This window comes from Phalangium opilio, unplaced genomic scaffold (assembly GCF_054372755.1).
Source record: "Phalangium opilio isolate 3A_F unplaced genomic scaffold, DU_Popi_V2 ptg000032l_1, whole genome shotgun sequence".
NCBI lineage: Eukaryota > Metazoa > Arthropoda > Arachnida > Opiliones > Phalangiidae > Phalangium > Phalangium opilio.
Genome location: NW_028324159.1, coordinates 7141724 through 7167731, shown reverse-complemented (window position 1 = coordinate 7167731; position 26008 = coordinate 7141724). Strand labels below are relative to the sequence as shown.

General features: G+C 40.0%; 2 protein-coding genes and 20 non-coding genes across 22 annotated transcripts; 20 read left to right on the top strand and 2 right to left on the bottom strand.

Annotated features, from left to right (window-relative positions):
• The first annotated feature begins 46 nt into the window (after window positions 1-46).
• Window positions 47-119, top strand: TRNAI-GAU (transfer RNA isoleucine (anticodon GAU)). The gene has a single exon. It is a non-coding gene; the product is annotated as a tRNA-Ile (tRNA).
• A 74-nt stretch (window positions 120-193) lies between these two features.
• Window positions 194-266, top strand: TRNAI-GAU (transfer RNA isoleucine (anticodon GAU)). The gene has a single exon. It is a non-coding gene; the product is annotated as a tRNA-Ile (tRNA).
• Window positions 267-1071: 805 nt separating this feature from the next.
• On the top strand, window positions 1072-1144 carry TRNAI-GAU (transfer RNA isoleucine (anticodon GAU)). The gene has a single exon. It is a non-coding gene; the product is annotated as a tRNA-Ile (tRNA).
• A 513-nt stretch (window positions 1145-1657) lies between these two features.
• TRNAI-GAU (transfer RNA isoleucine (anticodon GAU)) lies at window positions 1658-1730 on the top strand. Its single transcript has one exon. It is a non-coding gene; the product is annotated as a tRNA-Ile (tRNA).
• Window positions 1731-1804: 74 nt separating this feature from the next.
• Window positions 1805-1877, top strand: TRNAI-GAU (transfer RNA isoleucine (anticodon GAU)). Its single transcript has one exon. It is a non-coding gene; the product is annotated as a tRNA-Ile (tRNA).
• A 219-nt stretch (window positions 1878-2096) lies between these two features.
• On the top strand, window positions 2097-2169 carry TRNAI-GAU (transfer RNA isoleucine (anticodon GAU)). The gene has a single exon. It is a non-coding gene; the product is annotated as a tRNA-Ile (tRNA).
• A 661-nt stretch (window positions 2170-2830) lies between these two features.
• On the top strand, window positions 2831-2903 carry TRNAI-GAU (transfer RNA isoleucine (anticodon GAU)). Its single transcript has one exon. It is a non-coding gene; the product is annotated as a tRNA-Ile (tRNA).
• A 220-nt stretch (window positions 2904-3123) lies between these two features.
• On the top strand, window positions 3124-3196 carry TRNAI-GAU (transfer RNA isoleucine (anticodon GAU)). Its single transcript has one exon. It is a non-coding gene; the product is annotated as a tRNA-Ile (tRNA).
• A 74-nt stretch (window positions 3197-3270) lies between these two features.
• On the top strand, window positions 3271-3343 carry TRNAI-GAU (transfer RNA isoleucine (anticodon GAU)). The gene has a single exon. It is a non-coding gene; the product is annotated as a tRNA-Ile (tRNA).
• Window positions 3344-4148: 805 nt separating this feature from the next.
• On the top strand, window positions 4149-4221 carry TRNAI-GAU (transfer RNA isoleucine (anticodon GAU)). The gene has a single exon. It is a non-coding gene; the product is annotated as a tRNA-Ile (tRNA).
• Window positions 4222-4440: 219 nt separating this feature from the next.
• On the top strand, window positions 4441-4513 carry TRNAI-GAU (transfer RNA isoleucine (anticodon GAU)). Its single transcript has one exon. It is a non-coding gene; the product is annotated as a tRNA-Ile (tRNA).
• Window positions 4514-5174: 661 nt separating this feature from the next.
• On the top strand, window positions 5175-5247 carry TRNAI-GAU (transfer RNA isoleucine (anticodon GAU)). Its single transcript has one exon. It is a non-coding gene; the product is annotated as a tRNA-Ile (tRNA).
• A 220-nt stretch (window positions 5248-5467) lies between these two features.
• TRNAI-GAU (transfer RNA isoleucine (anticodon GAU)) lies at window positions 5468-5540 on the top strand. The gene has a single exon. It is a non-coding gene; the product is annotated as a tRNA-Ile (tRNA).
• A 74-nt stretch (window positions 5541-5614) lies between these two features.
• TRNAI-GAU (transfer RNA isoleucine (anticodon GAU)) lies at window positions 5615-5687 on the top strand. Its single transcript has one exon. It is a non-coding gene; the product is annotated as a tRNA-Ile (tRNA).
• An 805-nt stretch (window positions 5688-6492) lies between these two features.
• TRNAI-GAU (transfer RNA isoleucine (anticodon GAU)) lies at window positions 6493-6565 on the top strand. Its single transcript has one exon. It is a non-coding gene; the product is annotated as a tRNA-Ile (tRNA).
• Window positions 6566-7078: 513 nt separating this feature from the next.
• TRNAI-GAU (transfer RNA isoleucine (anticodon GAU)) lies at window positions 7079-7151 on the top strand. Its single transcript has one exon. It is a non-coding gene; the product is annotated as a tRNA-Ile (tRNA).
• A 220-nt stretch (window positions 7152-7371) lies between these two features.
• On the top strand, window positions 7372-7444 carry TRNAI-GAU (transfer RNA isoleucine (anticodon GAU)). The gene has a single exon. It is a non-coding gene; the product is annotated as a tRNA-Ile (tRNA).
• Window positions 7445-7518: 74 nt separating this feature from the next.
• TRNAI-GAU (transfer RNA isoleucine (anticodon GAU)) lies at window positions 7519-7591 on the top strand. The gene has a single exon. It is a non-coding gene; the product is annotated as a tRNA-Ile (tRNA).
• Window positions 7592-7811: 220 nt separating this feature from the next.
• On the top strand, window positions 7812-7884 carry TRNAI-GAU (transfer RNA isoleucine (anticodon GAU)). The gene has a single exon. It is a non-coding gene; the product is annotated as a tRNA-Ile (tRNA).
• Window positions 7885-8104: 220 nt separating this feature from the next.
• TRNAI-GAU (transfer RNA isoleucine (anticodon GAU)) lies at window positions 8105-8177 on the top strand. Its single transcript has one exon. It is a non-coding gene; the product is annotated as a tRNA-Ile (tRNA).
• A 3437-nt stretch (window positions 8178-11614) lies between these two features.
• LOC149685540 (uncharacterized) lies at window positions 11615-13442 on the bottom strand. The gene is made up of 7 exons (XM_089870948.1): window positions 13295-13442; window positions 13064-13156; window positions 12903-12977; window positions 12378-12434; window positions 12276-12314; window positions 11880-12106; window positions 11615-11793 (listed from the first exon to the last, which is right to left on the bottom strand). The coding sequence occupies exons 1-7, from the start codon at window positions 13308-13310 to the stop codon at window positions 11707-11709; spliced, it is 594 nt and encodes a 197-aa protein (XP_089727074.1). The 5' UTR covers window positions 13311-13442; the 3' UTR covers window positions 11615-11706.
• Window positions 13419-14980, bottom strand: LOC149685539 (uncharacterized). Its single transcript, XM_089871053.1, has 4 exons — window positions 14306-14980; window positions 13899-14114; window positions 13610-13834; window positions 13419-13528 (listed from the first exon to the last, which is right to left on the bottom strand). Exons 2-4 carry the CDS (start codon window positions 14104-14106, stop codon window positions 13419-13421), a joined length of 543 nt encoding a protein of 180 aa, XP_089727179.1. The 5' UTR covers window positions 14107-14114; window positions 14306-14980.
• Window positions 14981-26008: the final 11028 nt, after the last annotated feature.

The following is a 26008-nucleotide window of genomic DNA, read 5'->3' as shown; positions in this document are numbered from 1 at the left end:
AAAAGGAAATATTTTTCCACAATACTTGAAGACCATTCTTGCCTATGTTTCCGTGGCGCAATGGTTAGCGCGTTCGGCTGATAACCGAAGGGTTGGTGGTTCGAGCCCACCCGGGAGCGTTGTTTTGAAGTCTTAAAAGTAACGTTAAAAGGAAATATTTTTCCGTAATACTTGAAGATGATCCTTTGCCTAAGCTTCCGTGGCGCGGTGGTTAGCGCGTTCGGCTGATAACCGAAAGGTTGGTGGTTCGAGCCCACGCGGGAGCGTTGTTTTGAAGTCTTAGAAGTAACGTAAAAAGGAAATATTTTTCCACAGTACTTGACGATCATTCTTTGCCTAAGCTTCCGTGGCGCAATGGTTAGCGTGTTCGGCTGTTAACCGAAAGGATGGTGGTTCAGGCCAACCCGGGAGCGTTGTTTTGAAGTCTGAAAAGTAACGTTAAAAGGAAATACTTTACCACAATACTTGAAGACCATTCTTGCTTAAGCTTCCGTGGCGCAATGGTTAGCGCGTTCGGCTGTTATCCGAAAGGTTGGTGGTTCGAGCCCAACCGGGAGCGTTGTTTTGAAGTTTTATAAGTAACGTAAAAAGGAAATATTTTTCCACAATACTTAAAGATCATTCTCTGCCTAAACTTCCGTGGCGCAAACGTCTGCGCGTTCGGCTGTTAACCGTAAAGTTGGTGGTTCGAGCCCACCTTGGAGCTTTGTTTCGAAGTCTTAGAAAAAACGTAAAACGTCATATTCTTTCAAAATACTTGACGATCATTTTTTGCTAAGCTTCCAAGGCGCAATGGTAAGCGCATTAGGCTGTTAACCGTAAGGTTGGTGCTTCGAGCCCACACGGGAGCGTTGTTTTGAAGTCTTAGAAGTAACGTTAAAAGGAAATATTTTTTCACAATACTTGAAGATCGTTCTTTAACTAAGCTTCCGTGGCGCAATGGTTAGCGCGTTCGGCTGTTAACCGAAAGTTGGTGGTTCGAGCCCACCCGGGAGCGTTGTTTTGAAGTTTTAGAAGTAACGTAAAAAGGAAATATTTTTCCACAATACTTGATGATAATTCTTTGCTTAAGCTTCCGTGGCGCGGTGGTTAGCGCGTTCGGCTGATAACCGAAAGGTTGGTGGTTCGAGCCCACGCGGGAGCGTTGTTTTGAAGTCTTAGAAGTAACGTAAAAGGAAATATTTTTCCACAATACTTGACGATAATTCTTTGCCTATGTTTCCGTGGCGCAATGGTTAGCGCGTTCGGCTGTTAACCGAAAGGTTGGTGGTTCGAGACCACCCGGGAGCGTTGTTTTGAAGTCTTGGAAGTAACGTAAAAAGGAAATATTTTTCCACAATACTTGAAGATCATTCTTTGCCTAAGCTTCCGTGGCGCAATGGTTAGCGCGTTCGGCTGTTAACCGAAAGGTTGGTGGTTCGAGCCCAACCGGGAGCGTTGTTTTGAAGTCTTAGAAGTAACGTAAAAAGGAAATATTTTTCCACAATACTTGACGATGATCGTTTGCCTAAGCTTCCGTGGCGCAATGGCTAGCGCGTTCGGCTGTTAACCGAAAGGATGGTGGTTCAGGCCAACCCGGGAGCGTTGTTTTGAAGTTTTAAAAGTAACGTTAAAAGGAAATATTTTTCCACAATATTTGAAGACCATTCTTTCTTAAGATTCCGTGGCGCAAAGGTTAGCGCGTTCGGCTGATAACCGAAAGGTTGATGGTTCGAGCCCACCCGGGAGCGTTGTTTTGAAGTCTTGGAAGTAACGTAAAAATGAAATATTTTTCCACAATACTTGACGATAATTCTTTGCCTAAGCTTCCGTGGCGCGGTGGTTAGCGCGTTCGGCTGATAACCGAAAGGTTGGTGGTTCGAGCCCAACCGGGAGCGTTGTTTTGTAGTCTTAGAAGTAACGTAAAAAGAAATATTTTTCCACAATACTTGAAGATGATCGTTTGCCTAAGCTTCCGTGGCGCAATGGCTAGCGCGTTCGGCTGTTAACCGAAAGGTTGGGGGTTCGAGCCCACCCATGTGCGTTGTTTTGAAGTCTTAGAAGTAACGTAAAAGGAAATATTTTTCCACAATACTTGACGATAATTCTTTGCCTATGTTTCCGTGGCGCAATGGTTAGCGCGTTCGGCTGATAACCGAAGGGTTGGTGGTTCGAGCCCACCCGGGAGCGTTGTTTTGAAGTCTTAAAAGTAACGTTAAAAGGAAATATTTTTCCACAATACTTGAAGACCATTCTTTCTTAAGCTTCCGTGGCGCAACGGTTAGCGCGTTCGGCTGTTAACCGAAAGGTTGGTGGTTCGAGCGCACACGGGAGCGCTGTTTTGAAGTCTTGGAAGTAACGTAAAAAGGAAATATTTTTCCACAATACTTGACGATCATTCTTTGTCTAAGCTTCCGTGGCGCAATGGCTAGCGCGTTCGGCTGTTAACCGAAAGGTTGGTGGTTCGAGCCCACTCGGCAGCGTTATTTTGAAGTTTTAGAAAAAACGTAAAAAGGAAATATTCTTTCACAATACTTGCAGGTCATTCTTTGCGTAAGATTCCTTGGCGCAAAGGTTAGCGCGTTCGGCTGTTAACCGAAAGGTTGGTGGTTCGAGCCCACACGGGAGCGTTGTTTTGAAGTCTTGGAAGTAACGTAAAAAGGAAATATTTTTCCACAATACTTGAAGATCATTCTTTGCCTAAGCTTCCGTGGCGCAATGGTTAGCGCGTTCGGCTGTTAACCGAAAGGTTGGTGGTTCGAGACCACCCGGGAGCGTTGTTTTGAAGTCTTGGAAGTAACGTAAAAAGGAAATATTTTTCCACAATACTTGATGATAATTATTTGTCTAAGCTTCCGTGGCGCGGTGGTTAGCGCGTTCGGCTGATAACCGAAAGGTTGGTGGTTCGAGCCCACGCGGGAGCGTTGTTTTGAAGTTTTAGAAGTAAGGTAAAAAGGAAATATTTTTCCACAGTACTTGACGATCATTCTTTGCCTAAGCTTCCGTGGCGCAATGGTTAGCGTGTTCGGCTGTTAACCGAAAGGATGGTGGTTCAGGCCAACCCGTGAGCGTTGTTTTGAAGTCTTAAAAGTAACGTTAAAAGGAAATATTTTTCCACAAAACTTGAAGGCCATTCTTGCCTATGTTTCCGTGGCGCAATGGTTAGCGCGTTCGGCTGATAACCGAAGGGTTGGTGGTTCGAGCCCACCCGGGAGCGTTGTTTTGAAGTCTTAAAAGTAACGTTAAAAGGAAATATTTTTCCGTAATACTTGAAGATGATCCTTTGCCTAAGCTTCCGTGGCGCGGTGGTTAGCGCGTTCGGCTGATAACCGAAAGGTTGGTGGTTCGAGCCCACGCGGGAGCGTTGTTTTGAAGTCTTAGAAGTAACGTAAAAAGGAAATATTTTTCCACAGTACTTGACGATCATTCTTTGCCTAAGCTTCCGTGGCGCAATGGTTAGCGTGTTCGGCTGTTAACCGAAAGGATGGTGGTTCAGGCCAACCCGGGAGCGTTGTTTTGAAGTCTGAAAAGTAACGTTAAAAGGAAATACTTTACCACAATACTTGAAAACCATTCTTGCTTAAGCTTCCGTGGCGCAATGGTTAGCGCGTTCGGCTGTTATCCGAAAGGTTGGTGGTTCGAGCCCAACCGGGAGCGTTGTTTTGAAGTTTTATAAGTAACGTAAAAAGGAAATATTTTTCCACAATACTTAAAGATCATTCTCTGCCTAAGCTTCCGTGGCGCAAACGTCTGCGCGTTCGGCTGTTAACCGTAAAGTTGGTGGTTCGAGCCCACCTTGGAGCTTTGTTTCGAAGTCTTAGAAAAAACGTAAAACGTCATATTCTTTCAAAATACTTGACGATCATTTTTTGCTAAGCTTCCAAGGCGCAATGGTAAGCGCATTAGGCTGTTAACCGTAAGGTTGGTGCTTCGAGCCCACACGGGAGCGTTGTTTTGAAGTTTTAAAAGTAACGTTAAAAGGAAATATTTTTCCACAATATTTGAAGACCATTCTTTCTTAAGATTCCGTGGCGCAAAGGTTAGCGCGTTCGGCTGATAACCGAAAGGTTGATGGTTCGAGCCCACCCAAGAGCGTTGTTTTGAAGTCTTGGAAGTAACGTAAAAATGAAATATTTTTCCACAATACTTGACGATAATTCTTTGCCTAAGCTTCCGTGGCGCGGTGGTTAGCGCGTTCGGCTGATAACCGAAAGGTTGGTGGTTCGAGCCCAACCGGGAGCGTTGTTTTGTAGTCTTAGAAGTAACGTAAAAAGAAATATTTTTCCACAATACTTGAAGATGATCGTTTGCCTAAGCTTCCGTGGCGCAATGGCTAGCGCGTTCGGCTGTTAACCGAAAGGTTGGGGGTTCGAGCCCACCCATGTGCGTTGTTTTGAAGTCTTAGAAGTAACGTAAAAGGAAATATTTTTCCACAATACTTGACGATAATTCTTTGCCTATGTTTCCGTGGCGCAATGGTTAGCGCGTTCGGCTGATAACCGAAGGGTTGGTGGTTCGAGCCCACCCGGGAGCGTTGTTTTGAAGTCTTAAAAGTAACGTTAAAAGGAAATATTTTTCCACAATACTTGAAGACCATTCTTTCTTAAGCTTCCGTGGCGCAACGGTTAGCGCGTTCGGCTGTTAACCGAAAGGTTGGTGGTTCGAGCGCACACGGGAGCGCTGTTTTGAAGTCTTGGAAGTAACGTAAAAAGGAAATATTTTTCCACAATACTTGACGATCATTCTTTGTCTAAGCTTCCGTGGCGCAATGGCTAGCGCGTTCGGCTGTTAACCGAAAGGTTGGTGGTTCGAGCCCACTCGGCAGCGTTATTTTGAAGTTTTAGAAAAAACGTAAAAAGGAAATATTCTTTCACAATACTTGCAGGTCATTCTTTGCGTAAGATTCCTTGGCGCAAAGGTTAGCGCGTTCGGCTGTTAACCGAAAGGTTGGTGGTTCGAGCCCACACGGGAGCGTTGTTTTGAAGTCTTGGAAGTAACGTAAAAAGGAAATATTTTTCCACAATACTTGAAGATCATTCTTTGCCTAAGCTTCCGTGGCGCAATGGTTAGCGCGTTCGGCTGTTAACCGAAAGGTTGGTGGTTCGAGACCACCCGGGAGCGTTGTTTTGAAGTCTTGGAAGTAACGTAAAAAGGAAATATTTTTCCACAATACTTGATGATAATTATTTGTCTAAGCTTCCGTGGCGCGGTGGTTAGCGCGTTCGGCTGATAACCGAAAGGTTGGTGGTTCGAGCCCACGCGGGAGCGTTGTTTTGAAGTTTTAGAAGTAAGGTAAAAAGGAAATATTTTTCCACAGTACTTGACGATCATTCTTTGCCTAAGCTTCCGTGGCGCAATGGTTAGCGTGTTCGGCTGTTAACCGAAAGGATGGTGGTTCAGGCCAACCCGTGAGCGTTGTTTTGAAGTCTTAAAAGTAACGTTAAAAGGAAATATTTTTCCACAAAACTTGAAGGCCATTCTTGCCTATGTTTCCGTGGCGCAATGGTTAGCGCGTTCGGCTGATAACCGAAGGGTTGGTGGTTCGAGCCCACCCGGGAGCGTTGTTTTGAAGTCTTAAAAGTAACGTTAAAAGGAAATATTTTTCCGTAATACTTGAAGATGATCCTTTGCCTAAGCTTCCGTGGCGCGGTGGTTAGCGCGTTCGGCTGATAACCGAAAGGTTGGTGGTTCGAGCCCACGCGGGAGCGTTGTTTTGAAGTCTTAGAAGTAACGTAAAAAGGAAATATTTTTCCACAGTACTTGACGATCATTCTTTGCCTAAGCTTCCGTGGCGCAATGGTTAGCGTGTTCGGCTGTTAACCGAAAGGATGGTGGTTCAGGCCAACCCGGGAGCGTTGTTTTGAAGTCTGAAAAGTAACGTTAAAAGGAAATACTTTACCACAATACTTGAAGACCATTCTTGCTTAAGCTTCCGTGGCGCAATGGTTAGCGCGTTCGGCTGTTATCCGAAAGGTTGGTGGTTCGAGCCCAACCGGGAGCGTTGTTTTGAAGTTTTATAAGTAACGTAAAAAGGAAATATTTTTCCACAATACTTAAAGATCATTCTCTGCCTAAGCTTCCGTGGCGCAAACGTCTGCGCGTTCGGCTGTTAACCGTAAAGTTGGTGGTTCGAGCCCACCTTGGAGCTTTGTTTCGAAGTCTTAGAAAAAACGTAAAACGTCATATTCTTTCAAAATACTTGACGATCATTTTTTGCTAAGCTTCCAAGGCGCAATGGTAAGCGCATTAGGCTGTTAACCGTAAGGTTGGTGCTTCGAGCCCACACGGGAGCGTTGTTTTGAAGTCTTATAAGTAACGTTAAAAGGAAATATTTTTTCACAATACTTGAAGATCGTTCTTTAACTAAGCTTCCGTGGCGCAATGGTTAGCGCGTTCGGCTGTTAACCGAAAGTTGGTGGTTCGAGCCCACCCGGGAGCGTTGTTTTGAAGTTTTAGAAGTAACGTAAAAAGGAAATATTTTTCCACAATACTTGATGATAATTCTTTGCTTAAGCTTCCGTGGCGCGGTGGTTAGCGCGTTCGGCTGATAACCGAAAGGTTGGTGGTTCGAGCCCACGCGGGAGCGTTGTTTTGAAGTCTTAGAAGTAACGTAAAAGGAAATATTTTTCCACAATACTTGACGATAATTCTTTGCCTATGTTTCCGTGGCGCAATGGTTAGCGCGTTCGGCTGTTAACCGAAAGGTTGGTGGTTCGAGACCACCCGGGAGCGTTGTTTTGAAGTCTTGGAAGTAACGTAAAAAGGAAATATTTTTCCACAATACTTGAAGATCATTCTTTGCCTAAGCTTCCGTGGCGCAATGGTTAGCGCGTTCGGCTGTTAACCGAAAGGTTGGTGGTTCGAGACCACCCGGGAGCGTTGTTTTGAAGTCTTAGAAGTAACGTAAAAGGAAATATTTTTCCACAATACTTGACGATAATTCTTTGCCTAAGCTTCCGTGGCGCAATGGTTAGCGCGTTCGGCTGTTAACCGAAAGGTTGGTGGTTCGAGACCACCCGGGAGCGTTGTTTTGAAGTCTTGGAAGTAACGTAAAAAGGAAATATTTGTCCACAATACTTGATGATAATTATTTGTCTAAGCTTCCGTGGCGCGGTGGTTAGCGCGTTCGGCTGATAACCGAAAGGTTGGTGGTTCGAGCCCACGCGGGAGCGTTGTTTTGAAGTTTTAGAAGTAAGGTAAAAAGGAAATATTTTTCCACAGTACTTGACGATCATTCTTTGCCTAAGCTTCCGTGGCGCAATGGTTAGCGTGTTCGGCTGTTAACCGAAAGGATGGTGGTTCAGGCCAACCCGTGAGCGTTGTTTTGAAGTCTTAAAAGTAACGTTAAAAGGAAATATTTTTCCACAATACTTGAAGACCATTCTTGCCTATGTTTCCGTGGCGCAATGGTTAGCGCGTTCGGCTGATAACCGAAGGGTTGGTGGTTCGAGCCCACCCGGGAGCGTTGTTTTGAAGTCTTAAAAGTAACGTTAAAAGGAAATATTTTTCCGTAATACTTGAAGATGATCCTTTGCCTAAGCTTCCGTGGCGCGGTGGTTAGCGCGTTCGGCTGATAACCGAAAGGTTGGTGGTTCGAGCCCACGCGGGAGCGTTGTTTTGAAGTCTTAGAAGTAACGTAAAAGGAAATATTTTTCCACAATACTTGACGATAATTCTTTGCCTATGTTTCCGTGGCGCAATGGTTAGCGCGTTCGGCTGTTAACCGAAAGGTTGGTGGTTCGAGACCACCCGGGAGCGTTGTTTTGAAGTCTTGGAAGTAACGTAAAAAGGAAATATTTTTCCACAATACTTGATGATAATTATTTGCCTAAGCTTCCGTGGCGCGGTGGTTAGCGCGTTCGGCTGATAACCGAAAGGTTGGTGGTTCGAGCCCACGCGGGAGCGTTGTTTTGAATTTTTAGAAGTAAGGTAAAAAGGAAATATTTTTCCACAGTACTTGACGATCATTCTTTGCCTAAGCTTCCGTGGCGCAATGGTTAGCGTGTTCGGCTGTTAACCGAAAGGATGGTGGTTCAGGCCAACCAGGGAGCGTTGTTTTGAAGTCTTAAAAGTAACGTTAAAAGGAAATATTTTTCCACAATACTTGAAGACCATTCTTGCCTATGTTTCCGTGGCGCAATGGTTAGCGCGTTCGGCTGATAACCGAAGGGTTGGTGGTTCGAGCCCACGCGGGAGCGTTGTTTTGAAGTCTTAGAAGTAACGTAAAAAGGAAATATTTTTCCACAGTACTTGACGATCATTCTTTGCCTAAGCTTCCGTGGCGCAATGGTTAGCGTGTTCGGCTGTTAACCGAAAGGATGGTGGTTCAGGCCAACCCGGGGGCGTTGTTTTGAAGTCTTAAAAGTAACGTTAAAAGGAAATACTTTTCCACAATACTTGAAGACCATTCTTGCTTAAGCTTCCGTGGCGCAATGGTTAGCGCGTTCGGCTGTTAACCGAAAGGTTGGTGGTTCGAGCCCAACCGGGTGCGTTGTTTTGAAGTTTTAGAAGTAACGTAAAAAGGAAATATTTTTCCACAATACTTAAAGATCATTCTCTGCCTAAGCTTCCGTGGCGCAAACGTTAGCGCGTTCGGCTGTTAACCGTAAGGTTGGTGGTTCGAGCCAGCCTTGGAGCTTTGTTTCGAAGTCTTAGAAAAAACGTAAAAACGTCATATTCTTTCAAAATACTTGACGATCATTTTTTGCTAAGCTTCCAAGGCGCAATGGTAAGTGCATTAGGCTGTTAACCGTAAGGTTGGTGCTTCGAGCCCACCCGGGAGCGTTGTTTTGAAGTCTTAGAAATAACGTAAAATGGAAATATTTTTTCACAATACTTGAAGATCATTCTTTGCCTAAGCTTCCGTGGCGCAATGGTTAGCGTGCTCGGCTGTTAACCGAAAGGATGGTGGTTCAGGCCAACCCGGGAGCGTTGTTACCTCTCCGAGTGACGTATGTCACGGAGAGGTTCTAATTTTGACGTGGGTGTGTGTGTGTGTGTGTGTGTGTCTGTCTGTTGTTATTGACTTACACCCCAGGGGACCGGGTTCGCAGTTTCCGAATCGAAGCAAATGTGTTCGCTATTTCCGGACCGCATTCACAGGTTTCGGAAAATTCAAAACTTGAGGCTATCCACAATTCAACTAGTCACTATTATTTCATCTGACTAGTCAATTGTCCATTCCACATGAACACCAATCTGTATTCATTGGCTTCTAACACCACCATCTTCTGGCCGTTGTTTTCGTCTATCCCACATAGACACCAGTCTGTACTTACTGGCTTCTAACACCAGCATCTTCTGGTCATTGTCCATCCCACATGGACACCAGTCTGTACACCTGGCTTCTACACCACCATCTTCTAGTCTTTGTTTTTGTCCATCCCACATGGACACCAGTCTGTACACCTGGCTTCTACACCACCATCTTCTGGTCTTTCTTTTTGTCCATCCCACATGGACACCAGTCTGCATACCTGGCTTCTACTCCATCATCATCCTTAAGGTTAAGACATACGCGGCGATCGGCCAGGGTTACGAGAAACTTCCGGCCTCCCAATGGTGTGGCTTCCACCAAAGGTTCACGCAATTGCGCTGTTCTTATCCATAGCTGTGATTCGAAACCCTTATATACTACCTATTTGAGTAAGGCGATGCAACCGGCGTATGCTTCATTTCAAACGCCAATATTAGTCAAGTCTCTCAAGAATGTTTAATTGTTCTTTATCCACACGATGTAACGCTCAATAAGGCGAACAATTAACGAAGAAAATATTAAATATTAATTATATTTATTTTAATATTTAAGATAAAGTTGTTTCTCAATTCAAAATTAATACGGAAAGAGTTAAAAAGCAGTCTATGTTTTTGTCTGTGTGTGTTCGTCCGTTGTTACACTAGTGCACCGCGTTAGCAGTTCGCCTTGTGTTTTGTGGAAAGAAATCCCACAAAACCTTAATATTTGGTTTTCTCATAATGTAAAATTAATATTTGGAAATATTTAGTCGAAGGCATAATCACTCTCAGGTTAACTATATACCGATTACGGATTACTTGTAATAATTTTAACATTGTGAAGGGCATGGAAATTAAAGATTACGCGAGATTTCTTTATTACTGTCAAAGGTACAGCGTGTACTCCGATTACTGTGGGTGGTTGACCCCTGGGGTCTAGAGTACAATTATTATAAATGCTTGAAATGAGACATTCTAGAGAGAATCTGACACCAAGAAGTGATATCTAGTTTATTAGGGAGAAGTTATAAGATGCCTAAGTATTCGCGCGCCATATATAATATATAATAACAATGTTTATTGACGTGTAAAAAGAAAGCCAGAGCCTTATTCTGGCCCGACTCAGTTACATACAAATAGGAAAAAAGTAATAATAATAATAAATAAGAACGTAACAAATGAATTAAACCAAAAAGATTAAAAAACAATAAAAAAATTGCAATGACGCGAATTTGTCTAACCGAGCCTTGATCGCATGGACGGACGAGTTCCTCTTCACCTCACTAGGAAGACGATTCCATGCTACGAGTTTATAACCCGTTGCGTGAAAAAACACGCCGACACAGGGACGTACAGTGGAACTTGGAAAGAGTGGGCACTCTCCTCCCAGTCCAGTGAACGGTATAGAATGCGGTGGCATCCACATCGTAGTGGCCATGGACCAATTTTAAGGTTTCCACCAAATCTTACCAGCAAACGCAAAAATGTCCATGGGATGTACTGTGGATATATTAAAGGGACATAGGTTAAGTCCCTGGGATGTTCCTATATCCAAGATATTTGTGCAGGGGATGGTCCTGGGACATTCAAATGTCCTGCATGCCAACGTCCCATGTTACTCCCTCGGATATATCTGGGGATATCTCTAGGACCTCCTAAAGATGTTATTGTTTGTCCCCACAATATCCCTGAAACATCCTTGAAATATATCAAGTATATCCTAAAGATACTATTGTTTGTCCCCAGAATATCCCTGAGGAATCCATAAAATGTTCCTACTAATATTCGTTGGAGATTTAAAGGAATTTTCTTTGGACGTACAAAGAATACATTTTGTGCTTAGAGCGACATGAAAAAATTGAATTAAAAATATAAATTTCATGTAAAGTTTTATTGCACATTTTAAGTTTGTTACATTCTCACTTAAAGTCCCTTTCTGGTTAAATAAATATCGCGAACATGACAGTTAACTATTAACTCTTGTTTGAAATGATAAAAAATAAGTTAACTTGAACTGATAAAAATAACTTAACCTAAGTAAATTTATTTTCAGATGCTGTCCATTTTCATAATAAAAATGGCAATACTTTTAAAAGAATTCGAGGTTTAAAATAACTTTTTTCTATACTTTATAATTAATATTAAGTATGGAAAAAAGTTTAGGCCTTTTTTATCGAGATTTCCTTTTGCATGCCTCAGTCTTGATTTCATCTCATCTTCTACGTCTTTTTTGGTGCATTGAATTGCGTCAGTGGCCATGACTGCTTCTATATTATTGAAAATGATACAAGTTGAAGTTAATATACATCAACCACGTAGAGTTTCGGTTAAAAAAGGTCAACAAAGACGTTAAGGCTCAAGGCTCGGCTCACACAGGCCTGCATAGTTTAATAGCGTTAAATTTCCTTATTTAAACTCACCAATAATTTGTGACGTCATTATGAAATTTTTAAACATTTGCTTAGTTTTGCGTCCTTCCCAATTAAATAAAACTTAGACTTCATCAGTCAAAATTTGTAGAAATATTCTTTTGACAAAACTTTTTACGTTTGATCCACCAATATTTTTCAAATATTGAAGCTAAAATAGAAATAACACAAACATATATAAATGACTGTCTATCTAGTATTTACTTATTAGTCTGTTATTTTACACATTATACTTACGAATTGCGCCTTTGAGTCGATTGATTCGAGTTTAGTTTCGAGATTTTTAAGTTCCTCTAGTGATTGAATTGGAAAGGAAAAATCAAATTCCACTACGGGTGAAGTTGGGAGTGTAGTGTTTGCTCCGTTTGCGTCCATGCGCTTCGTGATGGCTTCCATTAATGACATCATGTCGTTTTCGTTGATTTTTGTAATTTCTAAATTCCTATTAATGCTACGATACCAATCTGCGATAAAAAATACGAATTTAATGTTACGCCCAAAAATTTAATACACAACTACTGAAAGCATATTTTGCAGTTTCGATTGAACACCTTTTTAAATTGGATTCAACTTATATCAATTAAATTTGTGACGTACAAAATCTGCTTTGAACTGTTATTTGATAAATTGTACCTTCTTTGATCAACATCATGCCATCCGGAACTACAAAATCTAGTAAAAAAAGAGGAAATTGTATCAAAAATTGTATTTCAAATATAGTCACTTTACAAATACCTTTGGTATTCATTCCTTGTGAATAATTTCCGTTAGTGAGTTTTGCCTTTTTTTGCTCTGAATGAAAATTAAGATTCTTTGGTTAGAAATGCATGGAGTTAAAAAGAATTTTCACAGTTTTTGAGGTGTTAAAAACGCTTAAAACAAAAGTTCACCCAACATATAACATTATATCTTAAAAGAACTCTCTTTTTCTAAATATAAATATTAAATCAAAATATTAAAAAAACTTTAAAGCACTCATTTCAAAGTAATTACCTTTTAATTTGTCTTAAAAACGATGACTACTGTAAGTCTTGCCATGGCGCGGCAGTCCTCGTTTTTAAGACAAATTAAATGGCAATTACTTTTAAATAAGAGTCCAATTATTTTTTTATATTTCCTTTTTATATTTAGAAAAAGGCAGATCTTTTAAGATATAATGTTATGTTGGTTGCACTTTTCCTTTAAAGGGGTATTGTCATTTGTGTTTTAGATTAAGATTTATAAGTGTTAATAAAAGGGCGGAGTTTAATGTCTAATTACCTTTATTGAAACTCTTTGCATGATTCTCTAGGGCTCTGTCATCCTGATTTTCTTCATCTGGTACAAAATGGGTAACTATTATAAGTAAAATTCTTTTCAAAGGGAAACTTAAAAAAGCTCTTCAGAATTCAATGGGAGAAAATTTATATGCCAAAAAATACCTTTATTGAAGCTCGCGGCATGCTGTTCTTTATTTTTACTCATGGCACACTGTTCTTTGCTTCTTTCTGGTTCCACTATTTCTTCTTCAAAATCTGGTTTAATTTATAAATAGGAAATAATAAGAGAACCGTCAGACAATTAACCTGTCTAAATTGCTATAGTCACAATCATTTAAATCAGGGGTGTGCAGGTACCCAAAGATCAGGACCGCACAGCCCTTGTATATGTACCTTGACTTGTATTCATGATATCGACAGGCTTAGGGGTATGATTTTCAGGTTTTTTAATTCTATTTCTTACTTCCAATTCAGAGACTTCATCTAAAATACATATGGTTAAGTAATTAATCTCGACTTACGAGAAAGCGAATGGCAAACATATTTTTCGAGTGCTACTTAGAAAGCCTTTTAACAATAACATACCTGGATACAAGACTTTAGGTGTCCTGGCTCTCTTTACGTTGCCTGTTAAAAATGAGGATGAAATAAATTCACACTTTCTATTAATAACGGTAAAATAAAGATTGACGCCATTTTCAATCTTACTTTTAGAAGTTTCTTTTCCGTTTGTGTTCCGCCTAAATATTGGCATTTTTGGTGTACTTTGTTCACCACTTGAGCTAACAGTTTCATCAGTACTGTCGTCAGAACTGGCGCCAAAATTCTTTGCTTGCCTTTTTCGCCTTTGTCCACGCCCCCTTCCTTTTCCAGTATTCCCGGACTCTTCATTCTCCACACGCTTCATTTTCTTTAACGCTGCTTCATATGAAGCTATTGAATAAATGATTTTTTATTAATTTCCTGATTGTATGAACGCATAAGCATTTAAGCATACAGCAACGAAAAATAATGTCGATTTCATAGGATTCCCACGTTTCGATTGGCTGTGTTATCTTTTTGGCTAGTTTAGATGCTTCTTTTTGATTTGATGGAAAGACGCTAGTTGCATCAAGTTCGTCAACCCAGGTGTAGGGTACTACAGTGAGACTGTTAGTTCCCTTGAATTCAACCACAAAAAAACGGCTATCTTCAGAAACCGACATATTAATTCCTGCAACATGATAAAAATATTTTTATTAAATTAAAAATGAATTAATGAAACAAAATAATTATTGCAAAATGGGATATGGATGTAAGCGTTTATTAGAATAACATCATGCAAAACTAAAAAAACAAACAAATGAATTGGAAAATGGGATATGGGTGTAAAGCGGTTAGGATAACATATCATGCCATCCATACCAAATTATTGTTTCTCTGATGCAGTAGATTTAATAAGAGAAATTCATTTGAGGTTCCAAGACTGTATTTTTGGACTTTTCCCACTACATCGGAAAGCTTCCAAATTTTAAGAGTTTTGGAAAGGTTACGGGCTTTGACAACTCCAACATCACTTGATAAACATGGCTTTGAATAAAAGTTTTCAATCTTTTCAAAGTTTCGCCCAATTATAACACGGTTTCCCCCTTCCTTCAATGTGGCTATGTTGTAGACGGTTACGTAGGATTTGTTTCTCAAAATGATGCAACTGTTGCTTTCGTTGGTGCCAATTGTAAATCCTTCCATTTCCACTTTTTTATATTGTGGGCAACTACACCCAGGGAGTAGAGGACCATTACTGTGTATCATTTTGAAGATTTTTAACTTTTGTGAAAATGTACTGCGAGTTGAATTAACTTTATCGTTTTCTAAATTTCTTTCTTCGTAAATGCGATTAATAATTTGCTTCAGAGGTTGCCCGGAATTGCTCATTTTATTTTTAATTGTTTGTAAATGGTTTTCAAATTCGAAAGCACTGAACGTATCTAGAGGGCCATAATTCTTAACATCATTTGGAAGATGAACGAGCGCATGAACATTATATGACACTAAGTGTTTCCCATAAATTATTGCAAAATATTCAACGAAGTAACGTAGAAGTTCGTTACTTCTTAGCCCGGAATCAATTTCATTAAAACAAACTCTCCCTTGTAAATGTTCCCCTCTAACCATACACTTATCACACCCATAATACCCGGAATGACCCTTCGTTTGACATATAAAAGCACGAGCAGGGGTATCACAAATAAATCCGGTTATTGTCAATGGAATAAAAGTATTATGATCGACATTAAGGCCTTTATCACTAATTGATAGCATTTCTTCCACGAAACGTGTTAGGAAGACATTACAACAATTGGGTTTAGATTTCCCCTGATATATACCAATTACAAAGGGCTTACTGTTCTTAATTGAAGTTATCATACCCAATATCGGCCAAAACTGACTGTTTGAACTGTTTGTCAGAGGAATTCCATCAATACTGACTAACATTTCTATATTACGAATGGGTGAGTCAATTGTTTTTTTAATGGTGTGAGCAACACCAGATTCTATTCCGAAGTGGAAATATTGTCCAGGGCTAACGTTTTCTACATTGATATATCTTGGTGTGCCTAATAAGGAACGGTAATCGTTGGGCAAATCTTTACGACAGTCATTTGTTTTCAATAGCGATAGTAACTTGTTAACAGATGACTTTTTAATTCGATTTTCAGTTGCCCATACAGCTAAACTATAGCGGAAACTAGGTGTACTATCTTCATTATCCTCTGCGCATTGTTCTTGAAGATGAATTTCAGGCTTTATGTCGTTTTCTGATACACAGTTTAGGTCATTTTGAATATCCAAATCAGTAGTATTAATCTCTTCATTTTGCTCTTCAGGTGTAGGAACCTCAACTGACGATTCGTTATTTCTAACATTATCAACAATATAATCATAATTTTGTTCCGTGTCACGAACAATATTTTGTGACAACCGATTTCTAAGAATTCTTGATTTATGACGAGAAGAAAATGAAAGACGTTGTTGGTGTTTCTTTCGCATGTCGATCTTTGTCTATCACCTAAACACCAGAAACTATTGTAAATCTAAAGGTTTCAGCCTTAAAAATAACGGAGTGTCTATTTCTGCCCGGGACCCGGGCAGAAATAGCCTATAGTCGACTAAATCTGTCCGGGTTCAGGGCAGAAATAGCACTTTAACTAAGGACCACTATTTCTGCCCAAAGGCATAAATAAGGATTAACCTATACACAGCTATATATGCCCGGGTTTCAGAAATTTAGAAACCCGGGCAGAAATAGACGGCCCACAGTGGAGTGGCTATTTTTGCCCGGGTTAAAAATCCGGCAGAAATAGCCCTGAAACATTAGTCGGCTATTTATGCCCGGGTAGCCAAAAATTAATTCATACCGGGCAGAAATAGACGGTCCACAGTGGGCCGTCTATTTCTGCCCGGGTGATCAAGTGTTCTTTCCAGACCGGGCAGAAATAGTCGCCCATTTATGGATGGCTATTTCTGCCCGGGTGCTCGAGTGTTCTTTCCAGCCCGGGCAGAAATAGTCGCCCATTTATGGATGGCTATTTCTGCCCGGGTGCTCGAGTGTTCTTTCCATCCCGGGCAGAAATAGTCGCCCATTTATGGATGGCTATTTCTGCCCGGGTGCTCGAGTGTTCTTTCCATCCCGGGCAGAAATATTGGCCCATTGATGGATGGCTATTTCTGCCCGGGTGCTCATGTGTTATCATATTTTTTGGGATGACAACAACCCTTCTATAAGCAAAATAAAGCAAACTCCATTTATTTAATTATGTGATTAACCGTAAAGCAGATCTGCAATAGGACAGGCTTAAGGGATATGTTTTCCCCACCTGCCAACCTCGAAAAAACAAAAAAACCACTACTAAACTTACTACTTCTAAAGGAATGGAAAAATGAAGTAGATGGTCTCAATATCCCGGCAGATGGTAAAAACAAAATGCTGCTCAGTAGGGAAACCTTGGAAGGAATCCATTTAACGGGTAATTAATAATAATAGAAGCTACTTAAATTTAGGGGGTACATTTTCAACATTGGTTTTGGCGCCCTTGTTGAACAATGTACCCTTTTATCCCCCTTTCCTGTTCGTACGCCACTGAGTTTGAACTAAACAAATCGTAAAATTAATAACTTTTCAGTACATTCAGTAATCGGAGCAACGAAATTTCTTCTTCAAAAGGGAGCAAAATTCGTTTTAACTGCAAAGTTTAATCAAGATCCTTTGGAACGTCATTTTGGAAAGCACCGTCGCTCAGCTGGCTGCAGTGAAAACCCAGATCTATTAACTGTGGGGTTTAATGAAAAAAAGTTCAAAATTATGCCTCCACTAATTAATACATCTAAAAGAGGAAATACTACAAAAGGCTCAAAATAACTAAATTGTTTAATCACAGCTTAAGTTTAGTTTGTAAGTTTTTTCCACAAGGAACAAAATAATAAAATTGTTTAGTCACATCTTTAAGTTTAGTCTGTAAGTTTTTTACATAAGGCACAAAATTATTTAATCACAGCTTATGTTCTTTTTTACATAAGGACAAAATAAAATTTTAAATCGCATCTTAAGTTTAGTTTTTCTTACATAAGGCTCAAAATAATTTCATCACAGGTTTAGTTTGTAAATTATTTTACATAAGGCTCAAAATTATTTCATCACAGGTTTAGTTTTTAAATTTTTTACATAAGGCTCAAAATTGTTTAATCACAGCTTATGTTATTTTTTACATAAGGACAAAATAACAAAATTTTAAATCGCATCTTTAGTTTGTAAGTTTTTTTACATAAGGCTCAAAATTATTTCATCACAGGTTTAGTTTGTAAATTATTTTACATAAGGCTCAAAATTATTTCATCACAGGTTTAGTTTGTAAATTATTTTACATAAGGCTCAAAATTATTTCATCACAGGTTTAGTTTGTAAATTATTTTACATAAGGCTCAAAATTATTTCATCACAGGTTTAGTTTGTAAATTATTTTACATAAGGCTCAAAATTATTTCAGCACAGGTTTAGTTTGTAAATTATTTTAGATAAGGCTCAAAATTATTTCATCACAGGTTTAGTTTGTAAATTATTTTACATAAGGCTCAAAATTATTTCATCACGGGTTTAGTTTTTAAATTTTTTACATAAGGCTCAAAATTGTATAATCACAGCTTATGTTGTTTTTTACATAAGGACAAAATAACAAAATTTTAAATCGCATCTTTAGTTTGTAAGTTTTTTTTACGTAAGGCACAAAATAACAAAATTTTTTAATCACAGCTTAAGTTTAGCTTTTTCTATTTAAGTTTTTTTACATAAGGCTAAAAATAATAGAATTGTTTAATCACAGCTTAATGTTCAGTTTTTTTCACAAACGAGTAACCTTAATGAAGTAATTAATGGAAAGGAACATGTAGAGTTTGAGGCGTTTTTTCACTTCAACAATGACTAGGTATAATTAGGTATAAATTTTTGGGCTACTTATTCAAGCACGAGCATTTCAATTTGCATGTACAGGCAGCATTTTCTTTTAGTGTTCTTCGTAGACTTTTTCTTTTGGCCAAAGAAATGCGTTGCGCTTCTTCAAGTTTTATTTTTGTGTACTTCCTTAAAGCAGAGCCTCTGCAGTTGATGTACGTATCGTAAACTACTGTTTTGGCTCTTTCTCTAATATTCAAATTTTCTTCGCCCCAGAGTTCATTCCACTGTTTTGATACATCAGATTCGTTTAACCTATCTAGAATAATATTTTTACGGGACTTTGTCTCCTTCTTTTGACTTAAATTGAACTAAATATTTTTGGTGGTTTTGATCATAATTGTAAAAAGATTTTACAACTTCATCAAGCAATTTAAAAAATTTAAATCCGAGTTCGGTCAGAATAATTAATCCCCCCCTACTTAAAAACGCTGACCACTCAGCATAAGTCTTGACTGGATCTTTAGAATAAGTTTTCAAAACGCATTTTTCAAAAAGTGGAAGAATCACGGGCTCTTGGTGCAAGCGCGAAATCTTTTTCATTACGTAACGTCCAATGTGATGAATCACTTGGTCTTCCTTCTTATTAATTTCGGCTTGAGATAGTGCAGGATAATTCAAAATTTCCTTTGATGAGTCGGAGAAATTAGGCTTTAGATCCACCCATTTGCCCAAAACCCTCAGCATAAATCTTCTTAGCCAATTATAAACGATTTGTTCTTGGATTTTTTGGTCAAGTTCTTTAAAATTGTTCACCTTTACAAATATTTCGAGTACATCTCTAATAAGATCTGGGCTTTCTCTAAGGTATCTCGAATGTACCAAGAATGAAGCCTTGTCGGTAATATGTTTTGAATTTAAAATTGCCAGTCTAGTGATTGTTTTGTTTTCCAGCTTTAAGGAATGTGGTTCTTCAATAAGATTTTTTATAAACGCCTTTACACCCTCTCCCTCAATGTCAACATCCTTCATGTCTTGACAGCTTTGTTCAATTAAACATTTTTCATAGGTTTCGAAAAAATCTTCATTAAAATCTAAATAAAGGGGTCAAATTATTAAATCAAAACTGAAAAGCAATAAATTTAATGTTTTTATACCTGATGAAGAAACATTTTTGGCTAAATATAGTTGAGGTTTTATACTTTTTGGAGCTGGAGGGGTTTTCATACGTGGTATTGGTATACTTTGTGTATCTGGCGTTGTTTTGGGAACTGACAAATCCAATGGGATATTGTCTGGTATAATTTCTTCTACTTCCTATTATGGGACTTAATTAATATACATTTAGTTTATTCAAAGTTGAAACTTACATTGAAAGAGTCATCAAAAAAACATTCTGGTAATGGATCAGGACCATCCAAAAAATGCTTCGAGCAAACATAATGTCTTGCATTTATTTTCTCGGGGGTTAATAGAACATTTCCAGAAGCTTCTATCCATTTTTTACAAATTGCTAGCTTTGTCTTTGGTTTGGGAAATGGTTTGAAAACTATATTTAAATACTTTGAGTTACTTGTACAATTAATAAAACAACACTTCTTATAGTTAACCATCGCTGAAAAAATTCAAACACGACTAGCCCACTCGATCACGCGCGTCACGACGCAAGGAGCAGCTTGCGTCGTGACGCGCGTGATCGAGTGGGCTATGGTTCAAAGTCCGTTTTTAAATTTGACGCATGCGCGCGGACACCGCGATGAGTTCCCGAGTCAGCGCCGGAGAGAGACGATTTTAGCCACGAAGCGAAAGAACGCGCCTATTTACTTTAACACTCCCTCTAACGTTCCTTACTCCCTGGGCAAACCAAGTCTTTTTTATATAATCGATTCTGGCGCTACTCACCTTTTTTGTCGACATACAGAATGATTTAGCACTTACACACCTGTTGAAAAGGAAATCAACCTTGGAGAAGGAAAACCCTAGCTCAATGATTTGGTAACATATGGATTAGAGTTGAACATGACAAAAAAACTGTTGAATTATGCCTTAAAGAAATATGGCACACTCTAAATATGGGGAAAAACCTAATATCTAGAAGACTGATGGATGTTGCTGGTTACAAAGTAATAGTGGAAAATCAAACCTTCATTGCATACTTTCCTCCACCACAAGGACCAATTGCCTTTAAGGCTAAATTGTGCAATAACTTTTACATACTAAAAACAGAAATTTTCATAAGTGGACCAGAAGCACATCAAACCACACAAGCACCTAGCAGTCACAATATAGAATTGTGGCATCAACGTCTAGGACATGTGAATGAACAGGATCTTAAATACATGAGACAACACGAGATGCTGCGTGGAATAGATGTTTTGAAGGGACATTTAACAACATGTAACCCGTGTAAAGTCAGTAAAAGCACAGCGCAATCTCATAGAAGCCTGACTGGCATACGGAGCACAAAAATTTTGGAACTCATCCATTCAGACGTTTGGGGTCCCGCTCCTATTACATCATTAGGGGGAGCGAGGTATTATGTATCATTTATCGACGACTACAGCCGTTATACACGAATTTTTACAATGACAAGAAAAGACGAAGTTCTCAAATGTTTGGAACTATTCAAGAAACAAGTGGAGAACTCTACCGGAGAACGTATTCGTACAGATAATGGAATGGAGTTTTGTTCCTACAAATTTGAAGAATATTGTAACCAAAATGGAATCAAACACGAGCGCACCAACGTATATTCACCCGCTATGAAGGGCGTTGCAGAAAGAATAAATAGAACCCTGATTGACATGGTCAGTCCAAAAGAACGAGCTTTTTGTCGCGATTAACGCGAACGGTCGGCAATGTTCCCCGGAAATTAATATCTACCAAAGAAAATCAAATAATAATCTTTCATTGACGACTCCAAAGATAATATCATAATTTGAATTAAATTTTCCCCACTAAAAAAAAAATTCCCCGAATTTTATTTTTTGACCTGTTTTAACAGTGTTATTCCTATGTTAACGAAACATTTGCTTAATTACTCGGCCCCGGTTTGACGCAACCCCAAGTTTATAATACTGTTGGATGGGGGACAAATATAACTATAACATTCTAACTGATTCGCTTAAAAAGCCCAAATGTACCTGTCCGCTACAACATACTCGAAGGACGTCCCCGAATCCCTAGTAGAACCAGAGTTACGAGCCTCAAAATACAGTTTTAAAAATTCATAAGCAACAATAAGTGAGACAATGAAATTCATGGTGAGAAGCAAGCCTGATTTAAGTTGGACGTACCAATCGATTGGATCCATCCAAATGACTCTTTTCTATATAAAATTCCAAAAAACTGGCTTCCTTCTTGTTGGTCCAATAAAGTTCATTCTCATAAATGGCCAATCCACTAACAAACTCGAGATCCCGAGAAACGAAGACCGTTCTATTTTGACAAGACAGACTTTGCGACTCGATTTTGTCGACGTTGGTCCTAAAGAGGCGTCGGCTACAAGAGTGAACGGCGATCCCTCGGGGTTTATCGTTTCTGCCCAAACTAAACAACTCGTATTCGAGCCCGTGTTTCAAACTCCGAATCGACGGGCGATAACTCTCGCTCCAAAATAAGGCATCAATGATGGCGTCGTACGTCATTCCTTCAACGTGACGTTCTCTCTTGGAATCCCTCAACTCCGCTTTTAAATCGCTTCCATAGGGAAAAGTACTAAAAATGTAGGGTTTTTGTTTGAGATCACTAAATATTTATTTGTTTAATGAAATTCTTCGAAAGCTGGGGTCTTTTTGATCTACGAGTGATCTTTGCAAAGCCTGATACATCGCGCGATTCGCGCCACTTTAGGGGAAGTCATAGAAAAGAGTTGGGGAACACCTACATAAGTCGGGTTATTTTAATCAGAACATTTTATACGACCCAATCTCCCCAAATACCAAATATGTGCGTGGCATTCTCTAAGTTTAATATAAGGCCAAACGGAATTAATGTAAAGGTAACCTAACTAAAAAATTACTTCAACACCCTTATAACGAAAGGTATTAGAAGAATTAATATAAAAAGTTCAGGAATTTTATTGCTATAATTCGACAAATGTCTTCAGGGTGTGATAGGTCAAATTATTCTCTTTCCAATGGTACCAGCTACTTAAATTCGCACCAATTAGCACCTACCACTTTTTTTAATATAAGGGCTCGCCCAACGTTCCACTTCGTTTGGGTGGTTGGTATATTTTTGTTTTGCAAAGTTGAAATTATCCACTGTTAGGCCCCATGTTAAATCGCTACCGGACTGCAAAATAAAGATCAATTATTAGAAATTTCGATTAAATCCCCGCTTTAAATATAAACTTACGGTGCTTTCCCAAGAACTTGCCTCTGCTAAGATGGTTGTTGACCCCCTTACAACCTCCACTCCTGTGATAGCTGAAGACATTGCTGCCCTAAAGACAGAGCTTCAGCACCTGCAATCTACTATGCCTACCTTGTCTCGTCTTCAAGACCTAGAAGATTGCTGCAAGCAACTCCAAATAGAGCGTCGCACTACCAAGAATGATGAACCCACTGCTCCCCCCCTTTCGAACGCTAATGATCAAATTGTGGAGGAAATAGCATCTCTAAAAGCATTCTATGAGATCCTTACAACACAACTACAAGCCCAGACTGACGAAATTTTGAAGCTTCAATCTAGCCTGCCAACTAACAATGAAACCTCAGTCGAAGATCCTCATCTAACGACCCCTAAAGAACCTCACATTCATACCTCTCAGGCAAACTGGCCTAATAAACACTCCTCTCGTAACTCAAACAGCACCAACCCGCCTACTGGCACCTTCAACCACCAAGTGAATGGCCAGTCGGCCACAAATTCCCATAAATACAATGCAATACTTTTTCACGTGCCCGACTACAATGACTATATGTATGATCGTGATTTTTCATATGAGACACTTCAATATCTCGATTTTACTTACACCCAGTGTGAGGGTATTGTCCTTAAAAGACTTGGTCAATTTCAACAAGGTCAAAACCGTCCCTTACGTCTCACCTTCCAATCTTTCAGCCATCGTCAGTACTTTATTAAATACATCAATTACTATCGCCACCTTGGTGAATTTGAGTACCCAATCGCCCCTGACCGCACGGTCGAACAGCGTGAGGCTCGAAGGCGACTCGTCGCTGAGCTACGTCACCCCCGCCATCAGGGTGAGAGTGGCCTTTTTATCCGCCAGGGCAGGATTATCTGCGAGGAAACTCCTAGAAGCAGTTCACAGTCGCAAAACTATCCCTCATCACAAACTTCTGCCCATCTCTCCTATCCTAATACAGTGCCACTCAATCCACCAAGGATGCTTCCAGCTCTCTCTTTACAAAAAACTAGCTGCTCACCCAATCTCGTCCCATGTTGCTACGTCACTCCCAAACTCACATTTAAAAATCATCCATTTAAATGCCCAGAGTCTCTACGGTAAGCGCAAAGAACTTTGCTCCCTCTCTTCTAAATGGCAAGCTGACTGCATCTGTGTTACGGAAACTTGGGCAACTCCTACCCAAGATGACTCTATTTATAATCTCCCTGGCTACGTCTTGCTCCGTCAGGACAGACTGCTTAAACCCGGAGGCGGTGTTTTAATTTATCTTCGTCAACACTTTATTCATCACAAACTTGACTTTCAACCACTCCATCCTGAATCGCTCTGGGTTGAATTTAAACCACCACACTCCCCTACTTGGATCACCTTGGGTTGTGCCTATCGCCCTCCCAATACCCCACTGGAAGCTACACACTGGTTACTTGAAGATATACAGTTGGTCAGTATTCGCTGCTCGGACGTTCTCCTTACTGGTGACTTTAACCTGCCTGCCATATGCTGGGAAACCTTGTCACCTGAACCTGGTTCCTCAACATCCCATGCTGCCTTGTCAGACTCTTTAAGCACCTTAGCTTTAAATCAGTGCGTCAGTTTCCCAACTCGATACAGTCAACGACGTACATTGGGATTCAGTACTATCGACCTAGTTTTGACTAAAGCTAACGTTAAACCCCTTGTCACAGACCTACCTCCAGTGGGAGGCAGTGATCATGTAACCATTCAAGTCGAGTTTCCTCTGCCTGGGATACCACCCCCAAAACCAAAGTTTAACTATGACTTCAACTATTCCCGCGGAGACTACAACAAACTAAATTTGATGCTCACTGACGTAGATTGGTCGCCCCTGACAAACCTACCAATTAATAAAGCCTGGCATTACTTTAAATACGCTCTATTCAAATGTGTGTCAGAGGCTGTCCCGCTCTATGACCACTCCACTGACTGCAACAAACGTCCCTGGATCACTTCCTCAACTAAACGTGCCATTCGTAAGAAGGAACGGCTTTGGAAGAAACTCCAGCTTGCCAGCAACACTGGTAACCAGTTAGTGTATAACCACCTTCAACCTCTCTACAAGACTCAAGTCAAACTTGTGAAGTTACTTCTTTTCAAAGCTAAACAGCCTCATACAAGCGTAAACTAAAACACTTAAAAACTAACCCGCGAGCCTTCTATCGTTTTGTCCGGAAAAACATTCGTGCTATACCAACTCGCCTAAATATTAAACTTGGGAACGGTCAAAAAACAGATTGTAACTTAGCCATGTTACTTGTTAAGATTTTTAATAATTCTGATCCGTATTTAGAAAACTTCCCTGAAAGTCTTTCAGCTCCGATGCCTGAATTCAGGTCGCACCCTAATGAAATTCGTAAGATCCTGCGTAAATTAGACATAAAAAGTGCCTCCGTCCCCCAACCGTCTACCTTAAAACTGTGCCTCAAGCCTTTGTCTTCCCCTACATTACCTTCTTTGTTCCTCCCTAACCACAGGGTCCCTTCCGTATGACCGGCGCGTAGCTCATGTTACCCCCATATATGAAGGGAAGGGAAGTAAATGTGACGCGATAAATTATCGCCCAATTAGTTTGACGTCGGCTGTGTGCAAAGTCTTCGAGAAATGTTTATACTCTTCACTATTAGCCCAACTTAACCCCCGCCTTAGCAATTTCCAACATGGGTTTCTCATTTGCAAGTCTGTAGAATCTAATCTCCTATCAGCTCTTTTCACTTGGCTAGAAGCTTCAGACCAATCCAAACGCGTTGACGTAATATATCTCGATATTGCCAAGGCGTTTGACTCAGTTCCCCACCGTCGACTCCTTGCAAAACTTCAAGCTTACGGCGTCACAAATAATATTCTTCGGTGGCTAGAATCGTATCTTCTTAATCGTTCTCAAGCAGTCCAGGTTAGTGATTCCCTGAGTGATTTTCTACCTGTTACCAGTGGCGTTCCTCAGGGAAGTGTTCTAGGCCCCTTACTATTCCTCATATACATCAATGATCTGCCCAATGATCTAACATCCCTCTTTGTTTATTTGCTGATGACCTTAAAAATCTTCCGAGTGATAGACTCCTATACTGACGTGCTCACCCTACAATCTGATCTCCATAAGCTTGAGGTTTGGTCGACACGTAACGGTCTTTTCTTTAACGAAACCAAATCATTAGCCCTAACCTTACAAAATACCCCTTCAGACCTAGATTCGCCGTCCTCTTATTTTCTTTCCGGGCAAAATATAAAACGTGTTAATGAGTGTCGAGATCTGGGTGTTCAAATAGATCATAATCTAAAATTTCATTCCCAT

Bases quoted from the DNA above. Each gene is read 5' to 3' on its own strand.
- LOC149685540 (XM_089870948.1), bottom strand. The intron at 12,978-13,063 runs GTATTTTTTGGC...TACTTATAATAG, and splicing joins TGCCGCGAGCTTCAATAAAG to TTACCCATTTTGTACCAGAT. The intron at 12,315-12,377 runs GTATTTGTAAAG...TTTTTTTACTAG, and splicing joins ACAAGGAATGAATACCAAAG to ATTTTGTAGTTCCGGATGGC.
- LOC149685539 (XM_089871053.1), bottom strand. From the start codon at position 14,106: ATGTCGGTTTCTGAAGATAGCCGTTTTTTTGTGGTTGAATTCAAGGGA. The intron at 13,835-13,898 runs GTATGCTTAAAT...TTTATTCAATAG, and splicing joins CGACATTATTTTTCGTTGCT to CTTCATATGAAGCAGCGTTA. The intron at 13,529-13,609 runs GTAAGATTGAAA...CATTTTTAACAG, and splicing joins CGGAAAAGAAACTTCTAAAA to GCAACGTAAAGAGAGCCAGG.